General features: G+C 35.6%; 3 protein-coding genes across 3 annotated transcripts; 1 reads left to right on the plus strand and 2 right to left on the minus strand.

Moving 5' to 3' along the window:
• Positions 1-786: 786 nt before the first annotated feature.
• On the minus strand, positions 787-4,799 carry LOC144565158 (Transducin/WD40 repeat-like superfamily protein). The gene is made up of 12 exons (XM_078314831.1): positions 4,484-4,799; positions 3,857-3,984; positions 3,692-3,765; positions 3,515-3,597; positions 3,319-3,425; positions 3,088-3,236; positions 2,931-2,978; positions 2,768-2,820; positions 2,585-2,669; positions 2,428-2,494; positions 1,736-1,855; positions 787-1,143 (listed from the first exon to the last, which is right to left on the minus strand). The coding sequence occupies exons 1-12, from the start codon at positions 4,735-4,737 to the stop codon at positions 1,085-1,087; spliced, it is 1,227 nt and encodes a 408-aa protein (XP_078170957.1). The 5' UTR covers positions 4,738-4,799; the 3' UTR covers positions 787-1,084.
• A 328-nt stretch (positions 4,800-5,127) lies between these two features.
• Positions 5,128-8,100, plus strand: LOC144565347 (BAT2 domain protein). The gene is made up of 9 exons (XM_078315078.1): positions 5,128-5,469; positions 5,643-5,816; positions 5,978-6,075; positions 6,220-6,310; positions 6,393-6,602; positions 6,848-7,107; positions 7,199-7,289; positions 7,366-7,585; positions 7,679-8,100. The coding sequence occupies exons 1-9, from the start codon at positions 5,281-5,283 to the stop codon at positions 7,861-7,863; spliced, it is 1,518 nt and encodes a 505-aa protein (XP_078171204.1). The 5' UTR covers positions 5,128-5,280; the 3' UTR covers positions 7,864-8,100.
• A 2,464-nt stretch (positions 8,101-10,564) lies between these two features.
• Positions 10,565-16,954, minus strand: LOC144565348 (Vps51/Vps67 family (components of vesicular transport) protein). Its single transcript, XM_078315079.1, has 18 exons — positions 16,643-16,954; positions 16,214-16,516; positions 16,019-16,117; positions 15,858-15,935; positions 15,650-15,727; positions 15,382-15,456; positions 15,067-15,167; positions 14,893-14,960; positions 14,225-14,298; positions 14,076-14,142; positions 13,869-13,984; positions 13,478-13,756; positions 13,272-13,388; positions 13,083-13,154; positions 12,930-12,980; positions 12,146-12,388; positions 11,457-11,636; positions 10,565-10,930 (listed from the first exon to the last, which is right to left on the minus strand). Exons 1-18 carry the CDS (start codon positions 16,850-16,852, stop codon positions 10,811-10,813), a joined length of 2,331 nt encoding a protein of 776 aa, XP_078171205.1. The 5' UTR covers positions 16,853-16,954; the 3' UTR covers positions 10,565-10,810.
• Positions 16,955-19,009: the final 2,055 nt, after the last annotated feature.

Genomic DNA, 19,009 nt, shown 5'->3' on the forward strand with positions numbered 1-19,009 from the left:
ACTTGTCAGTTTGTTTTAAGAATGAAAAATAAAAAGAAAGTAATTTTAGTGTACATTCAACTTTTATGATATATTCAATCCTAGTAGTATGCATATTTGGAAAATATTATTTAAATCAGAGTGAGGCTATGGTAATATGCATATTAGACCCGTACTATGAATTATTTTCATATTAAAAAGTACTTGGAGACCAAATTTTATATTTTTAAGATTTTTGTAAATTTTTTTAGATAGGTAGAAATTTTTTGATCTAAACATTTTGGACTATCCAAAGGTAGTGATTTGCTGTCTATTTATAGAAAAATGTAAATTTGATCTCTAAGTACATTTTCATATGAAGATAATGTTTAAGTTTAACGGATCGGATTGACTGTTTGAACTTGAAATATAGAGATGAATTTATAACAGGAGTCACTCCGTATTATGCATATTACCATAGCCTCACACTTTAAATTAATAAAATTGCAAATACATTCTTTATTATTTAAATACGACATGTACTAAATTGAGTTGATTTAAAATTGAAGTAGTTATTTTATATCATAAAATCATTAATTTTAAATCATTTGAAGAAAGACTAAATGTCTTTCCACAACGAGCCAAATTTGATGAACGTTATCTAAATAATTAAAACCACATCTATAAATTTATTTTTCAGAAATATATATAATATAAGAGTTGGATATATGTTAGAATTATCCGAACAACATTTAAAACCATATTGTATCCTTCTGTCTTCGTTTGTGTGCATCTGTGATCTGTTTCCAGAGTTTCATTGTTGCCACATTTGTTAGTAGCAGACATATCATGCGCACAATTTTGGGTGATAAATATCTAATTTACCAATCCTAACTCTAAGCAAGAGCTTTAACATTGCCATATCTGAAAAAAAAAATCACCTAAATTCTATAAAAGAAATGCAAAAGGCAGATTTCAATAGCATTAGATTTGAATAAGATTAGAAGAAAAGAACTTCAATTTAATTCCTGAAGTGCACTCAAAAGTCTTTTTGGAGGTAATTCACTAATGCTGCCAATAATTAAATGTAGAATAAAAACCAATTGTTAATTCTTATATGAAGCCATCATCCCAACACTTCTTGGGTGGAAGAAAACCTCCAGACAGAGCAACAATTTTCATCACCTAACATTAGGCACACTAACATTAGATCCTTTTTTTTCAAAAATAAATACATAAAAGAACAAAATCAGAATTAGTATTCTTTGGCAGAAGAAGCATGGTTTTGGTACTTGCAAAAGAGACCCATTTTAGAATGGACAAGTATGAATGAGACGATTTTTCTTTTCTAAAAAGCTCTTCCCTGGACAATTTTGCCTGTTCAATTATCTTTGTTGAAAATAATTTAAACAAGTTTATTCTCATCAAGGTTAGGGTTTTAAAGAAATAATTGAAGAACAAGAGAAAAGGAAGGAATTTGAAGAACTTCACAAAGTCTAAACATTTAAAAGCACGTTGAGTTCAGTGAACTCTGGCCAAAAGTGGTAATGTGCTACATTTTTTCCCCTATTGGCTAGTTAGTTTGATACAATGGTACTTTGTGTTAGCCACAAACCATGAACGGTTTGCAGATACTAATGATTTTTTTTTCTTTTGTGGGGGGAGGGGGAATGTCACTTATATTTTCCTTTTTTTTAGAAACTGCAAAGTAATACTCGATGAGAATAAAACATAGGTTGCAGTTAATATAATGCAAGAGAAGGAAAAATATTCTTACCAGCTAAACTGAAACTTCCCTCAGAGTCATCATCATCATCTGTCGTGCCAAACCTTCTGTGACCGGACGATGATGCTGCCAGTGGCAGATACGGGTGGAAGGACAACCCATTGACTGTATCTGAAAAAGACAGAAGAGGGGGAAGGGGGGGAGGGGAGGGAGGGGGGTAGTGATAAAAAATTAAAAGTGTCTTATACTAATATTTGTTTCTGTGAAAAGCAGTGATCCCATAGTACCTCCAAATTCATAAAAGTCAACACAAAAAATAACAGTATCTAATCATCTAATGTTAGAATAGCTGCCACTGATAATCGACATTTTTGAAATACTTGCAATGAGCATGGAATTGTTGGCCTAGACATATCATGTGACAATAACCAGTTAAATATGAAATGATTCACCATACCTTCCCAACCAATTTCTTTCCAAGGCCAAATTAAACTAAAAACCAAGCAGAGCGAACTTAAATGTCGGTTTCCAAATTTCATGAATTTGCATGAACAAGTTGAGTCACTGCCAGATGGTACGAACAATTAGTCACTTCTTTCTACTAAAGACTTGTTTCACTGATCGGGGTTGTGCAACAATTCAAAGATGAACGGTGCTACGTTCAAATATGACAAATGCTGGGTGTTAATTTGCAAATTCTGGTAACATATTGGAAAAAGTTTTCGAAAAACCTAAAAAATTACCAGCTGCAGCTTGAATGCCAGAGACCCACTGACCAGTTTGAAGATCATATATGTGGACAAGACCATCCTGTTGTTGTGCATTACCAAGCTTAAGACTCAAAACAAAATTGAAACAAAATAGGAAAAAGTTTCAGCAACAAAAAGGTAGTACTTGTACCTGACCACCAGTGCCTAGGTATCTCCCAGAAGGCTCAATATCAAACGATATTCTCTGATTTGTATTTTCTGACGATCTGTACAACCTACTCGTACATATTTACAAGGTTACTAAAGGTCAAGTCTCATATTCACCAATCAAGGTGGCATAAACAATAGAAAAATTGAAAGGAATTAGACTTACTTATAGAGAATAGTCCCTGTGTTTCGAATATCCCAACAAAGTATATATGGATCCTAGGGAGAAAAAGAGATGTCATGTCATTATCAGGTTCTAAAGGTTGAATATAGCCTTAAATTATTGCAAACACAGAATTAACATGGAGCAAAAAAGAATTACAAAATACCTTTCTTCCTCCAGTATATAAATAGTTCCCATCTTTAGAGAAAAGAACCTGACAATTCAAAACATTAGCAAGTCCAGTTCTGATTTTTTAAGGGAACTAACAAAATAATTCACGAGGACAGATCACATTATTACTTGTAAACATCAAAGTACCAAACCTGGGTAACTCCACCTTGTTGGCCATGTAGTATATATAAAGGCTCCATGGAGTTCTCTTCATAGACAGTAGTTGTCTGGTTGTATGAACCTAGTGCAAACATACTGCTCTGAGCCTGAGCAGGAGCAAAGCAGATTGATGACACCAAACCTGTCAGGTACAAACAGTTTTCTGATAATTGTTTCCTAATTTAAAAATTAACTGCTATCACAACAGCATCCAATGTACAGACCTGCTGATGCACCATCTTCATCTTTACTCAAAGAATACTCTGCATATTCTCTACCAGGACGGTGCACATCAAATACTCTCATCTTTTTGTTGTATCCAGCAAAAAGTCTAGCAAGCAACAAAGACATGTACTTGGTATCAAACCAATGAAACGGCAAATGTAAAAATCGAGGAGAAAGAGGAAGAAAGGTTAGTACTTAGTAGCAGAAGAGTTGAATGAAACAGAAAGTGCAGCAGTGATCTCGTCAACGGCATCATATGCCCTGTAGGTACACCTAAGCTGCACCATTATACTTCGTTAAGAAAGAAAACAGACAGTTTGGCACATATGATAGTCATTCAATAGAGGTTGAAGATAAGAGCAGTAGACAAACCTGACCAGTAATGCAATCCCAAAGATGAATAGGATGATCTCGGCTAGTACTTGCAAAGACGCAACCTGTCGGGTCTGCATATTATTTTAATAACGTATTATGCTTCTCAAGTAGTAGAACACTTGAACAAAATCAAGAAGTGAATTATTTGGATAAAGATCATACCTGATGCCGACATGTAGGGGTACCAACAGTAGTCATAAACAGATTCACCTTCATTTACTATAAGTCCAGCGCCATAGGAATCAGAGGAAGCTGTTGAAGTGTGCTCAGTGGTACAAGCATCTTCAGGTCTAGCCTTAGTAGAGGGTACAGAGCAGAGAGGTCAACATTTAGCAAGTTTAATTGAGAAGGATCAAAATGAAGAACGCAAGTGCTTTCTTTGCATGGCAAACCCTATATTGGCATTAATCCAGTTGTGACTCAACTACCAAAGCTGAGTTATCTTATAACAAAATGACTATATTGCCCCTGGAATATTCAGGAGCACGAACTTCTAAATTTCGTCGCTTTGCTTTCAATATTAGTCAGTCAAATATCTCTAACAAATTGTGTGTGTGTGTCCACAAGGCTTAACTATGCCATTTCATGAACATTTTAGAATATCTAAATTCTATCTTAGTTCTTGCAAGAGAAAGAAGCTATTGGGAAGAAGCAGACCCGGAACCTAGAATTTGGGTATAATTTGCATAAACCCCCAAAGCTTTTGGGCGTCATTTTGCAAATATAACAGACGTTAGAATTCTATTAGCCAAAGCACAAGAAAAGAGAGAGGAAAAGAAAGATACGAACAGGTAGAAGAGGCGGAGAGAGTTATCATCCGAGCAGGTGAGGAAGCAAGATCCATCAGGCGACCACTTCACTCCTTTGAGAAAATTATTGTTGTTGTTGGCCCCACTGCTACGGAACTGATGTGCGAAATGGTACAGACGAAGAGGTGTCGCATCGAACCTAAATGGTGATTCTTCTGTTAACGCAACGCTCTCGTCCCCGCTGGCTTCCTTCTCTTCCGTTTCTATTGCTATTGATGTTTGCTCCTCCTCCATTGCTGATAGCAAAAACCATAAACCCAATCTCTCTCTCAATATTGAGGAAGAGAAGAAGGGAGCAAGGGAGGAATTCGCATCCTCTGAGATATCTCATAATTTGCGTGACTTTTTGGAAAATCTCAACCGTTATGCACGAATCTCAAAGCTCAAACAATACTGGCCCCCGCGCTATCCCCGAATAGACACCAGACACGTAGGTCATGCAAAATATGAGATATCTCAGGGATACGCACTCGCAAGGGACCTCTGCTTTCGGGCTAACTAGATAGATTATAGGCTTGGGAATATCAGACCAAGTTCAAATGGGCTCGAATTGTATTGGGCCTAAATATGGGCTTCAAAGTACTAACGAAGCCTGCAAGTTAAAGCCTTAAAGTAAAGCGATTGGGCCAGTTGTTGCGACGTGGTGAAGGATGTTAGGTTAGACTGTTAGAGTGAAAATTGAACTTTGAAGGGAAGATCTGAAACTTCTCAGGCGAGGATTGCCGGAGCACTCAACCCGATTTAGATTGGAAGTAGACCGATCTAGTAAACCATAAAATGGAGGAAGGAGATGGGAAGAGAACGAATCCCGATCTTTCAAATGCTGCCGATGGTAGCGCAGAGGTGGATGACAAAGCGACACCTCAGCCTCAGGCGAAGAGTGAGGCAGGAGGAGGAGGATGGGGAGGGTGGGGTTTCTCCATCTTCTCTGATCTCCACAAAGCTGCGGAAGAGATCTCACGCAATGTAAACCCCTTTGTTACCTTTCTGTTGTTTTTGAAACATACATTGATAATTCTTTTCCTCGTCTTTGGCTATCTGGCTTGATCAGTAGAACAAGTTATTGGCCTTCAGTTTTTTTGCAAGTTATTTGATGTGGTTAATTAATTAAGTAACAAGGGACAATTGATTTGGAGCAGGCTGTAGCAGTTGCCAAGAGTGCAATAGATGAGATCCAGACAGAAACTACAGAAGCAAAGAAAGAGAAAGAGAAAGACAAGGAAGAGGATGAAACGGATGAAGAGAAGGATAGGCTTCGCAAGGCTGCTCTTGAAAAACTGGAAAATGCTAGCCAGGATTCCATCCTTGGCCAGGTATGTTTATCTTTCTTAAATATGCTTTTCAACTTGTTCAATTGCAAGATGCAGTCAATGTCTCTGCATCAGGTATACATAATAGAATCCATTGTTTGATTGATGCTATTCTTACTTTAATTTGAAAATGCACTTCATTTAATTAAAAATGCAAACTGCAGGGCTTAAAAGTAATCGATACCTCAGTGGAGAGCTTGGCCTCTGGAACATGGACTGCACTAGGCAATGCCTGGAAGGGCAGTACCCTCCTTGTCCAAAAGTACTCTTGTTTCAACCATGCTTTTTATCACATTGATTTATTCTGATTTAATATCTTAGTTCTACTTCTACCTTTTTTTTATTTTTTGTCTATGTGTGTAAGACATAGAAATGGTTCACTTATTTTTTTTCTCTAAACAATTAGATTGGAGGATTCAGCTTCAAACCTTGCTGGAAACATTCAACAAGGAGGCCTCCCAGTGAACGCATCTACACTTGCACCATCTCTCATTGAGGTGCTGTTTGCTTGATTAAATGATGCTTTTCAATTTCCTTCAGTATCTTGAGGTCAAATTTGAATTTGAATTTTGTTTTCAGACAGGGAAGTCATTGACAGCAAAGGGAATGGAAGTGTTGGAACGGGTTGGAAAAGAGACAATGGATTTGCTTATTGAAGAAACTGGTCTTCAAGTGGAGAACAACTCTGAAGGAGAGGTTGATCATTCACATATTGATGAAGAGCAACTTGAGGAGGATGTTACTTTTGACCGATGCTTCTACATATATGGTGGTCCTGATCAGCTTGAGGTCCCCCCCTCCCCATCTTATTTCTTTTATGCTAAACTGTACAACTAAGAAATTTATGCGCAACCTTTCTGTGTCCTCTTTCACTTCAAGAGAGTAGCTTCTTCACACAGTTGTCAGTTGCCTTTATTAATTAGGGGACATTGCTGCATCAAATATTTTTAAACATTTACAAAAGGAGGTACCAGTTATTTTTTATATTCAACCTTGTCAAATGGTTACATTTTTTTTCCATTTTGTGATGCTAGGAACTGGAAGCGTTGTCAAGTCACTATGCAGTATTGTTTAACAGGAGGAAGGGCAAACTATTATCTGAGCAGAAACTATTTTACGAGGCAAAACTAAAAGAAATTCAAGAGGTTTTCAATCTGGAGATGCAAATAGAGGGAAATGGACAAGACTCTACTGGTAAAGGGAAGAAGGTTGAAGCTGTTGACAGTATTGGTGATATTGAGATTAGGAAACTATGTGAGTCTAGTGTGACCAAGGCTGCTAGTATGGCTGCAGGGTTGGTGATTAGTACTTTATTTCCACTTCATATAAGTGCAAATCATTTGATTTCCTTCAAATTAACTTGTGAAAGCCTGGTTTTTATGCAGGTTCACGTCTGGTCTAGGTGGGCTTGCTGCAAAGGAAATTATTCAAAAAACTACTAATAAGCTAGAGAATATCCACTCAGAGGGAGTCCATGTATGTGGTGGATGATTTGTTTCAATTGTGCAGTTCAAATTAATTAGCCATTTTAATATAATTCGTCCTCATGCAGCGGCTGTCAGAACTATGCTGTCTTGCTGTGTCTCAACTCCTATTGTTGGGCAAATCAGTTATATCAAAAAGTGGAAACAAAGCAAAGGTTGAAGAAGCAGACGAAGAAGATATCAAGATTGAATGGCCAGAGGATTTGGTGTCAAAAGCTAAGATAATTAGATCAAAGGCCCAGTTCATGTCTTCTGATGTTTTGAAGGTTTCTGCCAGCTTCATCACTGGTACTGGCTCCAGCTCTTAATTTTTATTCATTTTATTTATCTAAAATGCCAATCTAGTATCTTTTCTTTGTTATTGAAAATGTCTCCTTTCAGTCATCTCTGACATAATAGAGGGATATATAGCAAATGAGCACCCTGAGCAGAAGGCAGTACAGACCAAGGCAAATGAAATTTCGAATCAGCTGAGATCAGACCAAACCAATGCCCTTGGCAAGATCCAGGATGCGCTTCACCATCTGTCTTTTGTTGTCCTCTCAACATCAATGTCCCCTGCTTGATTTTTCGATAATTTTACAATAGTATATTAGTAGCAATATGTCCTTATTTGTTTGAATTTCTAGCTTGTCTAACACCAGGTGATCTTGTGAAGAAATCGTGTGTTTGGAATACTTGGGTATTTTGTGCCATATTTCTGTTTAAAGGTATCTGAACTGTACATGTGGTTTTCCAATTACAGTGACAGTTTGCAAAGTTGTGTTATTTGAAAGCAGGATCATTGTAAGTATCATGGCAAATACGAAGTGCTTTGCTAGAGTTAATAACAAACGTAGTGCAATTAACTAATTCAATTTTGGCTACAATACTCTGCTGGAACCTCTGCTTGTTATTTAAAGTTTTAGTTATAAAATGGCTCTATCCTTTTCAGTTTGAACGGACGGAGCAAGACTTTTGTAATATGCTGATCAAATATATATGGGTCAATCATATAAAAATTTCTCTGTGAATGAGAATCAGTTTTACAATAGCTCGACATTTTTTTTCTAAATTACATAGAAAAATCATATAAAATACAAAAAAAAATAATAATAAAGGAATCAATTGATCCCATACATTCAATGTAAGTCCGCTTCTGGTTGAACGGGTGTAACTTGTGACATACACATACAGTTAAGCTAGCGGCCGGAGTAGCATTTTCCCTGAAATTCCATGCGACGAAGTATTTATAAAGTTATTTGATATTTCAGAGGATGATCTTGTGGGTAATAGTGAATAACAAGAAGTACGAAACATGTAAACATGGCACTGTATGCGCGAACTCGAGTACAGTGAACATGACACATGGTGTTAGAACTGTCGTGTCAAGACATTTCAGTGCTGTGTTGTAACAAGGATTGTGTTTATTTTAGTGAATTTTAGCGAATTTTAGCTCGACACAACATGGCATGTCTAAGACATCGAACTAAACACGTTTGGACACAGGACATGTCTATAAGAAAATTAAAATAGTTAAGTATAAATGTATAATCGGTAAAAAAAAAAAAAAAAAAAAAAAAAAAAAAAAAAAAAAAAAAAAAAATTCATGTTTGATGATAATATGTTTTTGTCAGAGGCTAAATTAAAAAACTTCATATTTTATTTTTCAGCCGAACTCTCAGGTTGTATCCCTCCTGTTTTTGGAAAGCTCAAGAAAAAAAAGTAAAAGATAGGAAAAAGGAGAAAGGGAGAAGAAAAGAGTGGAGTTGGGAGCGAGTGTTGCGGTCTTGGGAGCCGGAACAAGACAGGTGGGGACGAGGCGTAGAGGAGAGAGGGGTGGCCGAGATGAGCATGACACAACGTGCTTAGAGGTGTTGTGTCCGTAGACATGTTGTGCTGAATCTCAGTGTTTTCGAACATAATACTGATTGAAAAAACGACATAACACAAGTACACAACATGGCACATTTACAATTCACTGCCTGTAAACATGTCACATTTACAGTTCTACTCAGAAGACGGATTACTCACGAAACGGCACAATATTCATGTTTGTTATCTAACTTGTGTATCGGATCATTTTGCATGACGTGTTTTCTTTAGCACAAAAAATAAAATGACATGACAGCTGAACCGACTTGTCAAACGAGTCATTGTAGTATTGGAATGACACGTGAGAGTGAGAGTGAGAGACATCAGGTAGTCGCGTATCGCATTTATAAAAGTAATTTTGTCACAACACATGTGAAACGTCACAATATACCCTTGACAATATCCAGATCTTGATCCGATGATAGATTTTAAATTAACTGTTGTTTTTAGAAATTAGAATCAGTGCATCTGTTGCGACAATCCTATACACTCGCGAGTTCGGAAGTATCCCGAAAGTTGGATTTTAGATCTGGACTGTCTGATTTGAATCTATGATAATTCATTTGAAGTGAAGCGCACACATTCTAACAATGAATCTGAATTTTGATGTGATTTCAAGCGACAGATTCAAATCAGACAGTCTCGATCTAAAACTCAAAAATTGGGTTACTTTAGGGGATCTGGACCCATACACTCGCGCCGATTTTTTTTATTAATAGAAAATAAATAAATAAAATATCGAAATACGGGAGTATTGTTGGAATTTTTCAAAAAATAGGTAGGATGGGTCGTGTTAACCCGTCCCACCGGACGGGTTCAATTAACCCGTCCGGATTAACCCTCCTAATTTCCTCTTAGTCAAATTCCCGCAAAAAAAAAAAAAAAAAGAAAAATCCGGACGGTTTAGAGAACCCATCCCACACTTTAAAAAAAAAAAAAAAAAAAACCCGGACAGGTTTAGAGGACCCATCCCACACTTTAAAAAAAAAAAATATCCGAAAGCGAAAGGAAAGAGGGAGGGGACGGGGTAATAAAGTGTGGGACGGGTCCTCTAAACCCGTCCGGACATTTTTTTTTTTTTCGGGAATTTGATTATGAGAGAATTAGGGGGATTAACCCGGACGGGTTAATTGGACCCGTCCGGTGGGACGGGTTAACACGACCCATCCTACATATTTTTCGAAAAAATTCAACAATACTTCCGTATTTTGATGTTTTATTTTATTTTTTTTCTATTAATAAAAAAATCGGTACACTCGCGGGGAGCACATAATCTTTTTGACAATTTTTTATATTTTTTTTCTAATATTTCTTCTTCAATAAGCAATTTAACATTGCCACGTCACAACATTATCACGACGTGATGTGTCTTCTCTCCGTCATTTTTGACATATTACACATAAAAACAAAATATTTTGATGACATCCTGTCATATTATGTGCCTGAATCAAGACATGCCACCTATTTTTTTTAAAAGAACAAGAACACACCACGTTTCATGTATAGTATATTAGTATGGCATCTCAAAAGGCAATAATAGAAAGCAATTTAACGCATTCCTCATCTTGCAACTCATCTGCGAACATTACTATATTATATAAGAAGAAACAAAAACAAAAATTACAATTTCAAATAAACAGAATTAATGACGTGGGGCAATTAGAGTGGAATGGCTGAGTGGTCTCTGTTCTTGGCCATCTTGGCACTAATGAGTTTGTCTAATATAGGAGCTTCCAAAGGAATCGGGTCTAGACATCTCTCATGAGCAGCATTGTTCACCTGCGCACATGAGTAAACAAGATCAAATTTTAATGAAAAATCAATGATTGATGAGACAAAAGGATAAACTATTCTGGGATCCCCTTGCAAATTGCAACAAACATTCTTCATTTGCAACTGATTTTCTATTTCATATTTTCTCAAACGACATCTACGTGAAATAATGTACATTCTGTTTAAGTGTCAGCAACTTGCACTTTTTCCATTTTTTTTCCCTTCAATATGAATTAATCTAAAATCAAACAAGGATGGTCCACTATGTTTGCTTCAAAGCTTAGATATCTTATGGTTAAAGGTTATAACTGAGGAAGAATTTTATAATTAAACTGTTTTGGTTGATGCAAAATGAAAACTCAGTAGTATAAAAAGTCATCTATTAACTTGGCTATCAATTTAATGGTTGGTTGTTACTTCAGATGGTGAAACATGCAGCATGTTTGCTGCAAATTTGGAAAATACTGGGAATTATTTTGCAAAACGTCCAGAATAACTCGTAAAAGAGTCAAACTAAAAAGGGCATGCATGCCTCTTTGAGGAGAAAGTCAATGGCGCCATCATCATCATCTACAAGCTGCTTAAGAGGTGCCTTGAGAAACTCCATATCCAATTGGATCTGTTGATACCCACTTCTGTTCAATGTTTGTAGCCTCACAAATTCTTGTAAGCTCTTCAAGCATAATTTTATCACCGTCGCTATAACAGACTCCTGCAAGCGCATTTGTTAGTATAGGGTGTGTAGCCTATAAAATGTGACCAACATTATACTCTTCTAAAAGACCCAACTATAGATCAGTATTTCAAAAGAATACTAGTGATTTTGGATATTGGTAAAAACCACTGGCACTAACTGGCAGCCAAGGAAAATAAAAGACTATCACTATTCCTCATTTGACAATCTCAATATTTCCAAACACATTCAGACTTCATGTTGGGGCCGATAAGAAAGACTTTTCCCTCTAAATTTAGTTTCTTGCATTGTAGCTATTTTTTATTCTCTGGATCACTTACAAACTCAACCTCAATTTCCTAAAGAGAAAATCATAAATAAGTATATGGCCTTTTTAAAAGGATGATTTGTTCAAGCAAAACATTCCGTAGATTATTCCATGTTCATTATGTACAAAAATTAGAAATCGTTAGCTTTTATACAAAGAAGAATGGATGGCCTTGTCCTTTGACAAATAAATCATGGCCATTTCATTTTGAACAACTTGCCTGTGTGTATTCAACTTTGGTGAAGATCTCCATTTTCTGCTCAAACAACTTGGCCAAGTGATTTTCCAGAAACTGGCTTCTGGCACGCTGTGTGTTTGAGCTTGCCAGCTTATCTTCACGCGTGACATTGGGATGGCTACGTGAAGAGTTGGTGCTGGCTGTACCTGCGCTATCTGAGTGTCGATGCCTTTTTACTACACCACATGGAAGGATCTGTTTTACTTCAATTCCTACACCTTCCAACTGTAAAATGCAGCAGGCATATATGATAGAACCAATACAGTAAAGATAAGAAAGAAACATGACAAAATCAAAGCAATGTTTTACTGCAATAGCAAAACGGACCATAACCTAATATTCCTCACATTTGCAGCTAACACCTTGGCTATTTGCGCATCCCAGAAGATGTTTAAATAAATAAAAGTCAAGTAAACAAAAAAATGAATAAAGTGCCCTTGATTTATTTTTTCTAAATTTGAATTCACCAAATTGCTCTTGGAAAGGAACAAATAAACTCATAACTCACTGTCCCACCACAATACCATGTGCATTAATTTTACCTAAATTTCTATTTATCGTGAGTGTGTTTAGTAGGGCCAAAAATGTTAAAATTTCAGTGATATTCTATCATCTGAACTGAAGGATAGATTACATTTGCAAGTAGCTTTCAAAGAATGAGAAATATTCAGTGTCAGCTGCAGATAGCAAAGGTCAGATGTCCCTTGCAAGACAGCCCAAAAGTAAATCAAGTTTCACTAAAGAAATATGCATCCGGTATACTTACCTCTTGAAGCAGAAGATCAACAAACATGTGGACTTCCCGTGGCTCCTTATGCTATGAGTCAAGAGAATAGTAATATAAAACGAATAATAATATGACAGAATAAGTTAATGTATGAGTTGAAATAAAATGTTCTTCAGATTAGTGCCGAAGTACCTTGATCCAGTTTGGAGTAGTGAACCTTTTATTCAGTAATACCGAAATCTTCCGAGTCTTCATATTTATATACTGATCCAAAAAATGAAAACAAAAAATAAGAAAACAATTTATCAAAAGTACAGGCATACAAAACGCAGCATGCATCTAATACTCTTGTGTAAGAACTATGGAGTAGAAATAGCATACAAGATGTAAGAGTTTCTCGCCAGCAGAGCGGAACAATCGGCAGATCTCTCCAGGTATAAATGCTGGCCCATATTCATATGCACGAACACCACCACCAGAAAATGAAGCAGCTATTTCCTGCATTCCAGAACAAATAAATATGAATATCAACTCCGTGGAAAAAACAATGCTTCTTATGATCAGCAATGTAAGATGAACCCACTTACCTCGGTGATTTTAGGAATGACATTTTGTTCTATAAAAACAGCAAGCTGAGACATCACCAGTACAAGTCCAGTTGGCAGCTTGTCTGGTGATTGTGTTAGGTGGTCGGAAGCACTTGATTCTCCAAGAGGGCCATTATTGGTGCTGCTACCAGAAAGTATAAGAAAATGCTTCTCAAGATTTTGAAAAAATTCTTGGAAACCCTCTTGCACCCAATCTGTTATCAGCTCTTTTAACTTCGGCAGCAACTCCAGCTTCTCATCAAAGAACTGCTGAAATTCCTATTTTTAATATACAGAACCATGACAAATTCAAGAATAGTGGAAAGGTATCAGATGAGATTCAAATTAGCAAGGATATCAATAGTAACTTCTTAGAAAGAAAGAGACATACCACTAAAAGATCCAAACTACCCTGCATTACTACTTTCTTGCCATTCTCTAATACAATTTGCAGATCACGCTCCTCCTTGCCTTCATTTGACTTAGACTGACTTCCAGCCACCGCATCTGCGCAGTCAAAAAGGAAAGATTTCAAAATAAATTTGATCTAGGTTTCAGTGGAATAGCAAGAAACTGACAGAAGAATAGGAAAGTGAACCTGATATTTCATGTTGAAGATGAGAGAATGCAATTAAAATATGCTGCTTGATGATGCTACACATAGACTGACATAGCAAAGCATCCAATTAACTAAGAGCATTGTGAAACTAATAATAAGGGAGACTAAAATGAGAGAGCCAATGAAACCTCTAGAGAGAATGCTGGCAGAGCAGCCTCGGGAAGAACTTGATCTATAGCAGTCACATCTTCCCAGATTGTTCCTGGATTCATTCAACAAGGAATAAGAAAAACATAAGTCCAATCTATTTCTTTTGTGTTAGTAAAATAACAAACAAAGATGAATCTGTTGCAGGTTACAAAGTACTTTCCACAGTTTTACTGCATCTGCGAAGCAAAATCCCACATCCATCTAACCAACATGCATAAAATTATTTGCAATAACAAGCTCTTAAACAAAATCAGGTTCTTAAGAAATGAAAAAAATGCCCCTAACATTTTCATCTTGATGAACCACATTTGTAACCAGTAGACACAGCGGAAAATCAACATATAAATCATCTTTGTTTGACTTTCAGGATCTTTATTCAATGGAATATACTCTGTTCATCATAATCTAAATGCTTGGTGTTATTTGCACATTATAAAAGTTTAAAAGTTGGTTGCATGACCAAGAAATATTGGGTATTAGCTGAATAGATGTCAAATCTCGGGTGTAATTTCTTAAGGAAAAAGAAAGAAAGAAACAATATTCCAATCATACTAAGCACTATTTTGTCCTCGAGAACTGATTACAATAATCAGAAATGAGGAAAGATAAAATATCTAACAGTTTTGTCACATTACAAAATACTTACTGAGCAATTCAAGCAGATCAACCGATGGCATTCTTTTCTTTAATTGATCCCGTGCTGCATCATAACGCCTTTAAGCACAAAAAGAAAAGACACCGCAGCATTAGGATTTAATCCTTGTTCTGAGAACATCGCTAAGGATGGGGAGGAAGAGAAGTATAAATTTAATTAAATAACCTGGAAAACAAACCCTGCGCAAGTTCGATGAGTCTTTGCTCTGAATCAGGGAATATTATAAGATAAGCACGGAACGTCTTTGAAATCTCGCCAACTGATACCTATTCCATGTCAAGAGAGCAGCATGTGTTAACAGCAACAAATATTAGTTGTTTCAGAAAATAAGTGAATTTTATTTTCCAACTCTCTGTTGTAGCCCATTTCTTGCATTTATGTCTCTACGAAGGCTTGCTTAATATTTTTACAGAGTAAAAAAAAAAAGGATACAAAGTAATTATGTGAAACACAAAACAGATTAATAATAGTATGTCTTACATCTTTAGACTCATCCTCTAGTTTTAAGAGACAGTCTTCTAACTTCTCCAATAAGCTTGTCTTTAGATTGTCGACCTGAATTTTTAAACAAAGCACACAAGAGAAAAAACCTGTATCTATGAATTTCTATGCTACAGTTGAAAGAGCTACCTTGAAAATATATATATATCCTATTTATTTCCTTTCCAAATGTGTCTTTGATCATTACCTCCTTCAAATAAAATTCCAAACTTCTATGATTTTAAGAGGGGCAAAAAAGAACACAAACCGGAAAGTTGAGCTGTTTGAGAAGTACTACTGCTTCTGCCCTTGCTTCAATAGGTTCAGAATCTGAATAGAGCTTTCCCTGCAAGAGGAAGGCGATCATTTTAAACTCGAAGTTCAGAACAGTACAGAGTTTTGACTACTCGAGCAAGGCGTGAAAAGATGAATTGGTCAGCTGTTTGAAACAACGACAATGCAACTATTCAAATTACCTGAAGGTTCTGGATTACTGTATTAATTGCTTCCTCAGATGCTCTCTTGCATTCTTGGAAGGATGAATCGCCGTATGCCTTTAAAGTCATTTGGATCTAAATTAGCCATGAAATAAATTCACAGTAACACTTAGTGAATTGTAATTGGCAGACATCAATACCTCGAAAATTGGCTTTGCTCCAGTGAAAAACCTCACTGCATCAGCATATGCTTCAGCCTTGATGCATTTGTTCAAACGAGATGGCAGGTCATAGATGAACTGTAATTTTGTAAAGGGGAGAATTTGATATAAGATTCCACAAATACAGAAAGCTGTTTTTTGCAATGGATGTTAAGTAAAGATCAAGCAATTTACTTGAACTTTTCTGAGAAGATTTCTACTCCTGTGCAACTTCTCAATATGCCCCCTCTTCTCAAACAAGGAAGTATTCACCGAATCACTTTTCGACTGAACAGATGTGATCTTAGCAAGGAGCTGCTCCATATTGGTCTCCATTCCATTAATGTTAGATTTCATCCTCTTGATAGTATCAGTTGCGCTGATGAACTTGTTGTAATTCTCATAGACAAGCATCTGGAGGTCCGTATCAAGATTCTTGATCTCAGCCGCCATCTGAACATGCTTCTGCAGGAGGTTTTCCAAATTGGACTTCTGAACCTGCATTTTCATCACAGTTAAATGTAGATCTCAGCAGATAATCGGAACTGCAAACGCAAACGCAATTGGGATTGGAATTGGAAATTTGCTATTGTATTAAAATTTAGTGAGGAAGCAATTGCTAACGAGGAGGGACATGTAGGAGCTAGGATCGAATGAAGAGGAGTTGATGGAATCGAGGGAGGAGGCTGTCCGAGGAGTGAGGTTAGAGGCCGTCGCTGGTGAGGAAAGAGCGCCGGAGCCAGTATTGCTGTTGTTGGTGTAGAAGCTTGCAAGCAGATCCCGAGTTCTCTTTGCTTTCTCGTCCATTGGAGAAGGAGCACTGACTCCCGCCATTGGTCTCTTTTGCTAAATTTCTGGAGTTCTCTCGGGTCTAATCGGCGTACTCGTCCGGTCTTCCTCGCACTGCTCTGCAGATCAGAGAAGATGGAAGCCAATCTGCTCCTTTTCTTGAGAAAAGGAGGACCCTCCTATTCTCTAATCCGAACCGTTCAACATCGATTAAACGGCTTCAATTTCTTTTTAACATGGCACGAATCTCAAAGCACAAATTAATCAGATGTAATTGAAGCCGTTTGATCGATTTTAAACGGTTCGGATTGGAGAATAGGAGGGTCCTCCTTTTCTCAAGAAAAGGAGCAGATTTCATTCCAGAGAAGATAGTCTCGGGAGGTCGTGATCCCGCGGAGCTCTCTTTTTTTTTTCTTCTGGTATGGTAATTAATCTTCATCTTTTTTAATTTCTATCTGACGATAAATTAATTTGACCGCCCCGTCGGATGGGTTCGATTCCTCTCCAATATGGGCCTCATTTTACGGTTTGAGATTCGGGCTTGTGCAAAAGTCAGTATTATTAGAGTTTGAGATTCGTGCAAAGTTAAAAAGAATGGTGCAGATTTCCCTATGCAATATTGGAGAAGATGTGAATTCCCTCGGATACTCATTTTTTATTGAATAGAGCTAATGTGTATTAGTTTTGTATTCAATTATATTTTACATCTCTATTTTTATTTTTAAAATTAAAACATTCAATTCAAATTATTTAATACAGTATTAATATTAAATGTGTTTAGAGATCAAATTTTCTTTTTTTTTTAATTTATTTTACTATTTTTTAAATATGTACAAAATTATTTTTTTTATGGTTCAAAAGTAATGATTTTGTATCTATCTAAATAAATAGTAAAAAGATTTTCAAAAAATATAAAATTTGATCTCTAAATATATTTTAATATGTAGATTATATTAAGCAATTGGAATCGACTGTTTAAACTTTGAAAACAAAGATAAAATATAAAATATAATTAGATTACAAAACCAATTATACATTTTAACTCTCCTCTTTTTTATTTCTGGTATTTACAAAAAAAAAAAACTGACACTATTCTGACGAAATTTCATGTTCTAGTATAATTTGTTACGCTACATATATTTTTTACGATAAAGTTAATTGCGGTTGTAGTTGGACAATGTAGAATAAATAAGCTACATATAAATTTGTATGCTCGAAGATTTTATCATTATTGACGGTTGTTTGAGCAAAAACAAACATGAGACGTACGACCTAATTAAACTTTTAAGTTTGGTTTGATTGATCCAGTGTCAGAAATTTCAATTCATGATAAAAATGTAAACAATCGCAAGAAGTAGTAATGGGATAATCTATTATGAGATGATTCAAATGCTTCTATTTTTTGTCTTCATTATGCATATATTTTTAAAAACTTTAATAATTAAAAATTTGAAACTTAAAAATCAAAATAAAACCGTTGGATATGATCTACATCATTTTATCTATGCACATGTAAAATATTACGACATTTCAACTTTATTTTGGTTGTCATCAAAAAATTGTAAAAAAATATACTAATGTGGATAATTTTTAGATGTTGATTTTTCAACTTATTAATTCACATAAAAACAAAATTGAAATGTGATAATATTTTATGAGCATATAGAGAAAATAACATAGATCGCATCTGACGGTTTTATTTTAACATTTATAATTTAAATTTTGAGTTATTTAAGTTTTTAAAAATGGAGGCATGATGGAGGCAAAAAAAATGGAGGCATTTGAACCCTCCTCATCTATTATTATTTTTTCATGTTTTCATCATGCCTCTATATTTTAAATTTTTAATAAAAGTAATTCGAATTAAAATTATAAGATGTGATTAAAATTAGTCTATGTACACTTAGTCACTTGTACACAAAATTACAAAAAATTACAATGCAGCAAATAATAATTTGAAAAATTAACATCTTGCAATTATTCACACATTAAATTTTTACAAGTTTTCGTTGTCATCTAAACGAATTTGAAATGTTATAATCTGTTATTTATATTTAGAAAAATAATAAAGATTGTTATCTAACAATTTTAATTAAATATATTATTTTTGATGTTGTGAATATATAATAAAATATGAGTACAACTAAAGTGTTTTTTAAGCTCATTAAAGAACAGGTGAGCTTAACTTCAAAATCTATCGAA

The sequence above is a fragment of the Carex rostrata genome, chromosome 14 (assembly GCF_964058835.1).
Source record: "Carex rostrata chromosome 14, lpCarRost1.2, whole genome shotgun sequence".
In the NCBI taxonomy this organism is placed as follows: domain Eukaryota; kingdom Viridiplantae; phylum Streptophyta; class Magnoliopsida; order Poales; family Cyperaceae; genus Carex; species Carex rostrata.

Bases quoted from the DNA above. Each gene is read 5' to 3' on its own strand.
- LOC144565158 (XM_078314831.1), bottom strand. From the start codon at position 4,737: ATGGAGGAGGAGCAAACATCAATAGCAATAGAAACGGAAGAGAAGGAA. The intron at 3,766-3,856 runs GTATGATCTTTA...AATAATATGCAG, and splicing joins CCCCTACATGTCGGCATCAG to ACCCGACAGGTTGCGTCTTT. The intron at 2,979-3,087 runs GTTTGGTACTTT...TTGAATTGTCAG, and splicing joins AACAAGGTGGAGTTACCCAG to GTTCTTTTCTCTAAAGATGG.
- LOC144565347 (XM_078315078.1), top strand. From the start codon at position 5,281: ATGGAGGAAGGAGATGGGAAGAGAACGAATCCCGATCTTTCAAATGCT. The intron at 5,470-5,642 runs GTAAACCCCTTT...GATTTGGAGCAG, and splicing joins CGGAAGAGATCTCACGCAAT to GCTGTAGCAGTTGCCAAGAG. The intron at 5,817-5,977 runs GTATGTTTATCT...TGCAAACTGCAG, and splicing joins AGGATTCCATCCTTGGCCAG to GGCTTAAAAGTAATCGATAC.
- LOC144565348 (XM_078315079.1), bottom strand. From the start codon at position 16,852: ATGGCGGGAGTCAGTGCTCCTTCTCCAATGGACGAGAAAGCAAAGAGA. The intron at 15,728-15,857 runs GTAATTTGAATA...TTCCTCTTGCAG, and splicing joins CAGTAATCCAGAACCTTCAG to GGAAAGCTCTATTCAGATTC. The intron at 11,637-12,145 runs GCAAGTTGTTCA...ATGCGCTTGCAG, and splicing joins CCAAAGTTGAATACACACAG to GAGTCTGTTATAGCGACGGT.